This window comes from Podarcis liolepis, assembly GCF_965112155.1.
Source record: "Podarcis liolepis genome assembly, chromosome: 10".
NCBI classification, from domain to species: Eukaryota; Metazoa; Chordata; class Lepidosauria; order Squamata; family Lacertidae; genus Podarcis; species Podarcis liolepis.
This window is the reverse complement of record NC_139562.1, coordinates 25,148,572-25,159,750: the sequence shown is the minus strand read 5'-3', so window position 1 is coordinate 25,159,750 and position 11,179 is coordinate 25,148,572. Positions and strand designations below refer to the sequence as shown.

The following is an 11,179-nucleotide window of genomic DNA, read 5'->3' as shown; positions in this document are numbered from 1 at the left end:
CAGGAAGTGACCTCTCCAGACAATGGAATGACTATGTGGCTGGAGTCTCTTGGGTGATGTGGACGCTGTTGGGCAGTTGAATGCACATGTATATGGCATCTCCCTCCCACCCCCTCACTCGGTGCAGTCCCGGACACTGGCAACACATGCTACACCACTGGTTCTAGTATTATGAAAGGGGACGACGACTTTTCTCTAGCTACTTTCTGCACACCATGAATAATTTTGAGCTGAGTACGTGGGAAATATGACATGCAATAAAAACACACACACGTTTCAATTATTTTCTTCAATTTAATTGAAGTTACTTAGAAAAATAATCAGGCTTGAATGGCTTTGTGTGTGTGTGTGTTGTGTAAAGGAACAATTCATAAGCAGTTAACATTTGTGTTGGCAATGTATAACTTAGTTTCTTTTTTTTATTATCAGTATATTCAGATATGCTTTTCCTACAACAAGCCTTCTACTGCATACAAATAGGTAAAAAAAAGAAAAAGAAGTCAAACCCCCACATAGATGTTAAATTATATGTACACATTTTGTATTGTTCATGCATGTAAGAAAATAACACTCTCTGTAACAAGAGTAATATTAAGGACATTCCCTTTTGTACCTGAAAATAGTGCAGCTTTCTATAGTTAACCTTCGGAGGGGTCAATTCGCTTCAAAAGCTCTTGGTCTGTGCATCACCTTACATGCCAGTTGAAGTAGATAACATTTGGTTAAATCCTTTGAAAATATTACACAGAAATGCAAGGCTCAGACAGTTTGCAGTCTGAGATGAGGTGAAAAACAAGATGCATTTTCCTCCCAGATGTCCACAGATGGAAGCTGATCACACTGGCTGCCTCCACCAACATCTGAGAGCAGCCAGCAAGTAGCTTAGGGGGTGAAGGGCAGGCTGAGCAGCCAGGCCACACAGATCTGACTTCCAAGGCTTTGAGGCACTCTCTGCCTCTTAACATTTGCTGTCTGAAGCAGTTGCCTCCTCTACCTAATGGTAGGGCTGGCTCTAGAGAAATGCTAACACATTTGAACACATTTTTAGTAATATGCTGAAATGCAAAGGGATTTAAATATGAGAGTGTGTACTAATGGCAATAACTTCCCATTTTGTTTTGCTGAAGGGGTAGGGGCAGAGATATAAATATGTTATGTGGCAAAATGGGGCAGTCTGATAGAGGCAGTTAAAGGGGGGGGGGCAGCACAGGAATGGGCAACAGTTCCCAAGATGCAAAGGGTCATAGAACTATAAAAGTAATGATGTCACTTCCTAATGTTATCTCTGTGCTCTACCCCATGTTCCATGATGCTGTAGGCAAACGTAAGAAGCAGAATGCAGTCAGTTAAGCAAGATGGCGGCCAGAAAGGGATAGGCAGGGATGGCTGCCATTTTGATGAGAACCTTGGCAAAATGTACAATGCCTATGCCAATGAGCTGCTTAGTAAACATGCTTGGAAGGGGTGGCAGCTAACAATGCTCTAACTAGTGCTAGCTGATGTGTTGCCAGTGTAATTTCCCACAAGGCTCCCAACACAATGCCAGTTTGAGGCATTGTGGGAAATTAAAATGGTGGCACGCCAGCCCTCACTATTTTAATAACTCACAAAGCCTTGAATTGATGATATCTCAGGGTCATTGTGGGAAATTACAATGGTGGTTCCCAGATGCAATACATCTGGTGCCCAGCACAGCCATCTATGGTGTGCTCTTCCACCTGCTGTGGCCCAAGCAGTTACCTAACAATGCCATGTGCTGGTGCCAAGCCTAGAGTCCACTTGCCACCTCCAGAAACTGCTGCGGCTGATGGCAGAGAAGCCCTCTGCTCTGTAAAGCTTTGTTTGCCTGGATTATGTCCACCACTTTCCTTGCAATGTAGCTGTCCTACGGGAGACCATCACCCAAGGGAGACATATTTCAGCATGTTAATGACGGCAGTAAACAAATGAAAGAGACATAACAGGGAGAACACATATCTACTGGGTTTAACTATCTACAGTTTGGTACCCAAGGCTGCCATCCTGTACACACTGAACTCAATTTCTCTCTGAATATGCATAAGAATGCACTGCACATCTCTGAACCTGAGCCCTCATTCTACTTATTCCAGCGTTGAGGATCTTGTGGTCCTCTACAAGATAGACTCTAATAGCTGCCAGCCAGCATAGCCAATGGTCAAGGAGGAGGATGGAAGCTGTGGTTCAACATCATCTGAAGGTCTCAGGTTCCCCACTCCTGCTTTAACCCATTGCAACCATTTGTTTGGTGAGCGATTTCCTACACAGAGTTGCACTTGCTGTGCAAGGGACTCTGAATGAGGAGAAGCAGGTGCTAAAGAATGGCAGTCCCTTCCCTTTTGGGTCACTAGGACTCACTCAGAATGTGACAGGATTTCATCAAAGAGCAGTGATAGATTACTCCTGTCCCAGGCCTCAGGCATCCATATGAAGACCTTGCTCCCAACTAGAGGGGCTCTATCCTCAGTGGCTGAGCTTCATGCTCCAGCACCGGGGAGGGAGGGAGAGCAGGCGGGGTGTGGCTGGCACGCGTCCCAGGGGTATGGCGCAAGTTCTGGGGGCATGGTGCGCCGCCCACTGGGGCATGGGGCATGTCCTGGGGGCGTGGTGTGCCACCTGCGGGGGTGTGGCACCCAGTGCGTGGGGGGGGGCAGCCAGGACAGCACCCCACCAGGATCGTAATGCTGGGGGCAGTGTGCTTCCATCTCCCCCTCTTCCTCCACCAGTGTCTATCCTGCAGTTTGGGGACACAAAGCCAACATGAAAATTCACTGCCTTAGAAGGAAACGCACACAAGCAAAGGAAAATGGGAAAACATCATGAACACACTGTGTAAAAACACCCACAACCTATCTTTTTGAAGAAATACACAAGAAAACAAGTTCATCATTCTGGATATATTTTTTTAAAGAAACAAAAACAAATAGCAGTTGAACTATTGGTAGGGGGAGGAAAAGTTGTGGAGGGGAACACAGCAGGATCTGTGAGAGACCTTTGCTATGAACCTTCTGTGACTCACAACAGACTACACACACACACTTGCCAGATCAGGAGCATCCCAGGCCCTGAACTTTCAGGGCCAAATCCTGACACCTAGGGATGGCCTCCAGCGATGTCATTGGACAGGTGCTGGTAATGAAGGTTAATTGGGAAAGGAGGAGAGCAGGCCCACCCTTGAGTGTCTATGCTATAATTTGTGGCCAGCTCCTGCTGAGCTGAAGGTTCCAAAATGCATTTTTGTTTTATTATGTATTTTGTGTTCTCGTTTTGTATTTTTATGTTGTGAACCAACCCATGCTCTTTGGGCAGCATACAAATTTTATAAAGTAGAATACAATCTTCTTTTTGTTATGAAAGGCACTCTCACAAACCAGGAGGTTCAAGTCCTCCACTTGCCACATGGAGGGGCCCTGGAGATCTGGAGGTCTGGCAACCCTACACACCTTGGCAGATGGAGAACCACCTCATGCTGCAATTTGCATTAAGCAGTCACATGTAGAGGGCCTGTTTTAAAGCTCTTTCCCCTCTTGCAGAGACCCTGTCTCCTCAGCATTGTATTTATGCATCTACTCACATTTTCTCTTCTTTTATTGTATTGTATTGTCCATTAACAATAGGTTTTCTGGGTGGTGTACAAAGCAAGCTAAAAAAACCATGAGACTAAAACCAACAACAGAGAAAACAGTAGGGTTCAAGATCTAAAAAGCCACTCAACCATGCTTTTAAAGTTGAAATGGGAAAGACCTCTGCAATTGACCCCAGCCATGAGATTTCTTAATATTCTCTCTCTCTCTCTCTCTCTCTCTCTCTCTCTCTCTCTCTCTCTCTCTCTCACACACACACACACACACACACACACACACACATTTCAGCATCCTAGGGGGTCGATTCCCTCTAACCTTTAAGATCTGGGAAGATCTGGTTCAGGCAAGTTACAGTTATAAACACGTCTGCTTTGAGGGGGACACTTTGCCAATCCCAAAATAACAGAGCTTTGTTTAGAGAACAACAAAACCCAACCTTTTATTTGAACCATCTAATTTTTCCTCCCCCTGTAGTGACAGTCTAGAGTGCAATACTGACAAGCGAAAAGTGTTTGATCATCACCTCCTTCCTCAAAAATGGAATCCTATTCTCTTTTCCGCTCACAGCAAACAAGACAGATGAGAACTGTAAAGAAAAGAATTCAATTTATTCTTCCCATAGTGTATTTTCCTGATCTCTGTCAAAACAGCGCCACAGATAAAAAACAGTGCACTGCATCATAAATAGTTCACTTGTTGCCTACTCAGTTGGGCATCCCATAAGTAAAAAGAAACTAACAATAAGCAAACTTTGCAGTGCTCTTCACTGGCAGAATACATGCCTTACTCCCTGCTAATTTGTAATGAATAAACTATAATTGCCTGTTTAAAACAATTTCCAGACAATATACTACTCATCGTATCACAATCTGCCATCTCACTGATTGATAATTGATGAGAGTTTCAGTAAGGAATGGGGAAAATATATAATTTACCTTAAAAATCATTGTAAACAATTAAAATTATTAGTAGGACTGGAAAGACACTTGTAGTTTAACATTGGACTATGGTTGTAATGGAACTGGATTAATAGAGAGGATGCAGGAAGAAAAAAAGTTAAGGTAAGGACCCACAGAGGGAAGGAGGGAAGTCCATGGGAATTTATGGAATTCTCTTTTTGTTTTGGTTGTTTGACAATTGCTTGTAAATTTCAAAATCTGAAAATTAAATATTTTTTTAAAAAATAGCAATTTGCCATCTCACACAGAACAATTTCTACTGGATAAGAGAGTGTTCCACTCCAGTTCATTTTTGAATTTTCGTTTATATGGGTTTATAGCGGGGGAGAAATTCATTTGGTTCACCCTTTAATGCAAACTTCCCAAATCTGCACCATCCAAAATGACGCACAAAGCAAACCAAAGTTCTCCTTTGAAATTCACACTTCTCCAATTTTCGAGGCAGTTCTCCATCCAAAAGAATGCATATGAAAAAGACACTAAAACTTGTGGAAAGACACTAAAACTTGTGGAATGCAAAAATATGCATATGAGTGAAAATAACATACAAAAATGTGTCCCATCTGGTGGAAACCACTTACCCAAAAAATGCACATACTAGTAAAACTGCATTTTTTTTAAAAAAAGTATATATCAGGAAGAACGCACTTGAATACATTGTGAATTTTCATGTAGGCTTTTTCATTCAACAATTCACAAACATATGTCAAAATAGGATGAACCAAATTTAAGATAGGAAAAATGGGAAATGGAAATTGATGGATTTGTCCACTCCTACTGCCTGCAACTATAAAAACATCAGGAAAAGAACTGGTGAATCTCTGCCCTGGCTGCGTAAAGTTTTCAGCATAATTCAGAAAAGAAGAGTGCGTTTGTTTGTGTGCTTACATAAGGGAGCACTCCCAAATCCCCAAGTCCCTGCAGCCTGGCACAGGCATGGCACAATCTACCCTTAACACCAGGACGCTGCTGCCCCATTCTGCTGATTGTGCCTCTGCACATACTATGCATGTAAAGCACGTTCTCTTCCGCAAAGCATTCTGGGCACTGTAGTTCATTAAGGGATGCTGGGAATTGTAACTCTGCGAGGGGTAAACTGCAGTGCCCAGAGTTATCTGAGGGAAAGAATGTGTATTGAATGTGCTTTAATGGAATAGTTTATACACAACCTGAGTTTGCAAGGAGTTTACTGGTATCAGTCCTCTCACAGTCCTCTCAAGCAATACGATGAGGAACAGAGGGTGGCAAAATCTGAAGTAGGCCAAAGTCAGCTGACAAAGACAGGGTGCAGCACTGAAAGAGACTCTCCAGCTCTCTTCTCAAGGTTCTTTGCTGCGACTCAGTCAAGGTGCCAGTCAGCACCTGTGAACCAGCTTCACCGAATGAAATGGAGCCGCCTCCTGTGCCTTCTGTAGCTGGTTTCATATCACGCCTTTGGAAACATTCCTTGTGACAGTAGTATCACCAGAACAATGTCTTCCTCCAACGATACTTGAATTGAACACGTTTATTGAATTTTAGATCATTTGCTTGAGGGCATTAGAATTTCCCAATGATGATTTACTTCGCCTTTAGGCCCCTCATCCCTGTCATCCAGACTCGGCATATGATGGGCTGCCCTGCTCAAATCATGTGATATCTGGTATCCTCCTCGGTGACATGGTGCCAAGTCAAAGTTCCAGCATGTGCTACACCCCTCAGCCACTACAAAATAGGTCTTTGGATCAGGCTCTGCTTGTGCCACAAGTCGGCCCTTGAAGTACCAGCCTCTCTTACAGTGCTGTACAATTACTGAGATCAGTGGTGTGTGGTCAGGGGACTAAGCTAGTCCCCTCAATGTTCCTGGCACATTAGACCTTCCCAAAGCCCAGGAAGCCTTTTACTGGCTTGGGGAGGGGGAGCACGATGTTTGTGTGTGTGTCGACCGCCCTCCCCAATGGCCCTTGCAAGCTGGTGCCTCTGCCCCTAACTGTTCCCCTGGGAAAAATTTCACCGCACGGCACTGACTGAGATAACAGATGTGAAGAGAACTGAGCACTTGAAACGCTATTCTTTACCTAGGGCTATTTAGGGGTTTGACTAAATGACCCTCGGTGTCCAACTCTACAATTCTATGATTTTATGATTCTACTCTTAATTTTTTTCCGGAAAACGAGCTGGAAACTCAAAATCCACTAATCATTTCCAACATGTTGGGCTACATGTTACAATAATATTAGGACTGTCAGCCAATTAAGTTAATCTTCATAAATCATGGGATTTGAAAAAAACACATTAATTAATTGTTTTTCCAATCTGTTCTCAAGGAAAAAACACATTCTTTAATTGCTTTAGGTGATAACAAGCACCCACCACAGAGGCTCGACCTTAGAAGGCTTCTATATGAGATTGTAGAAATGCTTCTGCTAAGACGGTGCTTGCTACCTATGGTCTGTGCAAGTACTTTTATAAAAATCTATATTGTTTTCAAAAGCTGCAGCCCAATTAACTGGGGGCATGTTTTTAATTAACCAATTTAAAATCGTTTGGTCCATCTAACCATTCATCCGACTAGCCACTGCAGCCTTAAATAATATTACTACCAATAGTATTTATCATGGCAATGCAGATGGATCACCTCTTATCCATCTTGATGTCAAACAAGGGAATGCCAAGTATGAAGTAAAAAATGATATTAACATCATGTCTGGCAAAGTAGAGATTTGAAAATTTTGCTCTGTACAAGATACATTCACATTTCTTTCAGTCACAGACTTTAAATATTATGCATGTATACACATATATATTTAAGCAACTCTGGCTGTCCCTTTCAAGGCCGATGCTATCACACACGGCATCATATATGGTATTCTGATAAAATTGTTCCTTTGTAGGGTATTCAGTTTTGTGCAGGTATTCTAGAGCACAGGGATCCACCCTAAAGGAGAGTCCCTGCTGTCATTTCATATTTGCAATGGGAACCTAAAAATGTTGCAATAGTTCAGAACGTGGTCTGGTTCACTCATTAGGATACAGTAGGAATAAGAAACTTGTGGCCCTCTAGGTGTTGTTCTACTGCAACTCCCATTACCCCTGACCATTGGCCATTCTGGCAGGGGCTGATGGGAGCTGGAGTCACCCAACATCTATCCTTGTCTCTGCCTTATGGGAAACCAATGATCATGTCTTCAATTGCAGGATGTTCTTTGTTTTGGAGCACATGTCATGGGTGGAACGTGGCATTAGGGGTAGGGTGTATGCAGCATAGTCACACCCCTTCCCAATCATTTTGCTGGTGCCTTCTCTGAAGGCTGGGTTGAGTACAGGTGCCGACTTTGCAGGAAACCAGGGAGTACACTGGGCCCAAGATACAGGGAGATGAGAAAGGACAATGGTGTCGCAAGGAGTATTAGATAGGTAGCCGTGTTGGTCTGCCATAGTCAAAATAAAAAAATTCCTTCCAGTAGCACCTTAAAGACCAACTAAGTTAGTTCTTGGTATGAGCTTTCGTGTGCATGCACACTTCTTCAGAAGTGTATCTGAAGGTATCTGAAGAAGTGTGCATGCACACGAAAGCTCATACCAAGAACTAACTTAGTTGGTCTTTAAGATGCTACTGGAAGGAATTTTTTTATTTTGGCAAGGAGTATTGTACATGCAAGGGGGTCCTTGCAGAAAGAACAAAATCTGAGCACTGTGGGGGTCAAATTAGACGTTGTGGTTGCCAAGCAGCTGTCATACCATCTCCGAAGGACTTGGTTTTCCCATCAGACTCATTGTGTGCATCGTTCATTTCATTGCAGTTTTCTTTAATGGGAGGTTGGGAGGTGGTTGAAGTGTCTGGCTTAATATTGGACTGGCCCTTTTAAGGGTGGAGAGACTGAGTAAGGCAGTCTATTTTTCCTCCTTCCCCTTGCCCTTCATTTTGGAACTGCACATGTGTGATGTTTTAATACATTCTCGAAGGTGAAAGCCTTACCGACCTTGTGTCCCTGTGGACAAACGTTGGGCCTTCATCTGTGTGTGATCATCGGCAGAAAAGTGTGTCTTACAGATCAGAGAACCACGAGGTTTTGACATATATATTTCAAGGGAGGGTCCCCCTGAGCCCCTTAAACCCATTCCTGTTCCAATGTTTCCAATTATTTGCACACATTCTTCACTAGTGGAACATTCAGTAATGACATTAGGGACAGAGAGACAAACTCCTGCAAGGAATGCACAGGAAACATTTTCTTTGTCCACACAGTGTTGCATCTTGGCTCCTAACAAGGAATCTATTGTGTTCTTAAATAAGCATAAATAACATAAAAGGCTGAGATTTATGAAGAATCCAAAAGGAAAAGAATTCATCAGGACACAAATAATACCCCCCCCCCACGCACCCTGGACCAAACAGTGTCGCAGTTACTAGTCACATCTAGAGCTACAGCCGCCGCAGTTTTCTTACCCTGCAAACAGAGCTGTCCCTTCTTACCGACAATTTAAATAATAGATTTCCAACTATGCTGCTCGCAGCATCATTCAAAAAAAGAAGAAAATATTAACTTACAAAATAACCCATTCTTCATATGTAATTGTGACAAATAAAAATCTTAAATAAAACAGGTTTCATATTCTTTCCCCCTCTTTTTCTCCCTTTTCTCTGGCTCTCCGCCTCATTCCAATTTCAGGTAGCTTGGCATTGAGTAATTGAACATTAAAAAATCAAGTTTGTAGACTTCATACAGCTGTGTTTGGTGCTCTGAACTGATGTTCTGGAAAAACTCTGTAGTCATTTCGTCAGTAGTTCTTGTAGACTTTGCATAGGTGGGGAACTTGAGATAGTTTCCTACTCCTGCAAGTTGAAGAATGTAGTTGGAATCCTCTTCGAGTGTCTCGTATTTCCCTATGAGATCATAATGGATGTGGCAGGGATGGCACAGAGAGTATACAGTCTGCCAGTGTTCATTGAACGGCTCTTCTCTTTGGGTGTGAGGGTCTATGAGATAAGCCACAAACTCCTCAAATTTCACATCATCGCCTTTATGTAGGGCTTCCTGGGTCGCATTTTTCCTTTGGCGCTTGACAATTTTGGTTCCATATCTCTTATGAAAGGAGGTGTTGTACTTCTGGGTGAATTTGTTTCTGTAGGCTGACACCAGTCTCTCGAAAGGCTCGCGGACAAACAGGAACTTCATGTAGTTTTTCAAGCGGTGGTTGATCTCTGGGATGCTGTATTGGTTGAGCGTCTTCAAGTTTGACGAGACATGGGCTTCGTTAGCTGGTATCTCCATCGGGTCGCTGTATTTGCCCCTCCCGTTCAAAACCATCATGACTCTCTTCCAATTGGTGCAGGCCACTTTGGGGACGTAGCAGTAGATCAACTCATGATCCTCGTCAACCACCAAATGCTTGAGGTCGTTGGGTGTCAGCACACGACGTTTCCTGCTAGACATGCTGTTGGCTCGGCATGTATCCGTGACTTGATCCCTCCGGATCTGATGAAGGATGGCCGTGCTGGATAATTCCAACTGCGTAAAGAAAGAACAAAAGTGGGTAACTCAGTACAGTTTGCAAACACTTGCTGCCATCTTGGGCAGAAACCCAAAACCTACACACATTCCTCTGATGTATTAACAACAAAGCAACACACAAGGCTGCAGAGCCTTTGCTGGTCTTTGTTAGTACTGTGGTCTGGCAAGGGACCAGCCCTGGGCTAAAACATCCTGCATATAAGAATTGCCTTCCTGGGTAAGATTAAAAGTCAATCCTGTCCAACATTCCAACAGTGACCAGCTGGATGCTCACAAAATAGTAATATAGAAGGTAGACAACCCCTGATGCCTCAGAATCTGGAGGTCCCATCCCTAGCTATCATAATCTTGGCTATTATCATAGGCGTGATCTGCAGGGACAGTGGTCAGTCACACAGAATCACCAAGGCTGAAGAATTTGGATGCAAGCAGACATACTTTACAAGGTTTCCATTCCGCTCAAGCATTGAAGAACGATACACGTATATCCTAATACCAAATGTATTTTCAGTGTACTTTGTCTGAAACATCTTAACTCTCGTAGTTATATATAGAAAATGAAGTTCTTTCTGCTCCTGCAGTCAAACTCATTTCTACGGAAGAGCAGAACTGAGGCTGACCTTTGCTGCTGAGACACAGCAGGAGGCCGAGAGTTTCAAAAAGCCTTCGAAAATGAACACAGTATGTACTCTTGCTGCTGATGTCTGTCTCACTCTTGGATTAATTGTCTTGGCTTCCTCATTGGCTGTGACCTTGGCAAGTGAAATAAAATGTGTGGACACCTCGGCTATTCTCAGAGGAGGACAGGCAGTCAAAAGTGCTTTCTTGAAGCTCTCTTTCTTTCTTTGCTATTGATGCTGGCCTCTTATTGCCAACCAAATCAATAAGAGGTCAAGGGCAGACAGACTTTTAACAGGTATTTTTTGTTGTACAGCACTCAAAAGAATGCTTCCTTGCAGTGACGTCCTTTGTTGTGGCTATACATTTATTAAGGATTCAGTAATGCAAAGAGTCATCCGCTTTCAAAGAACGGGGAGAATTATGAGCTGCAGGGCTCAAACCAGGACATGGGAATGTAAGATGAACCTGCTGGTCCAGTGTCCATCTGGTCCAGTGTCCTGTT

General features: G+C 43.3%; 1 protein-coding gene and 1 long non-coding RNA gene across 8 annotated transcripts in view; both read right to left on the bottom strand.

Moving 5' to 3' along the window:
• Nucleotides 1-274: 274 nt before the first annotated feature.
• On the bottom strand, nt 275-7,945 carry LOC310687308. Its single transcript, XR_014516377.1, has 2 exons — nt 2,635-7,945; nt 275-2,595 (listed from the first exon to the last, which is right to left on the bottom strand). It is a non-coding gene; the product is annotated as an uncharacterized lncRNA (long non-coding RNA).
• A 663-nt stretch (nt 7,946-8,608) lies between these two features.
• The window catches only part of CHST11 (carbohydrate sulfotransferase 11), a 199,226-nt gene continuing 196,655 nt past the window's right edge, over nt 8,609-11,179 (bottom strand). For all 7 annotated transcript variants that reach the window (XM_083462228.1, XM_083462229.1, XM_083462230.1 and 4 more), the window contains one exon: nt 8,609-10,053. In XM_083462228.1, the coding sequence (XP_083318354.1) occupies nt 9,199-10,053 (855 nt within the window). In that variant the 3' untranslated portion in view covers nt 8,609-9,198. The remainder of the gene's footprint in view (nt 10,054-11,179) is intronic.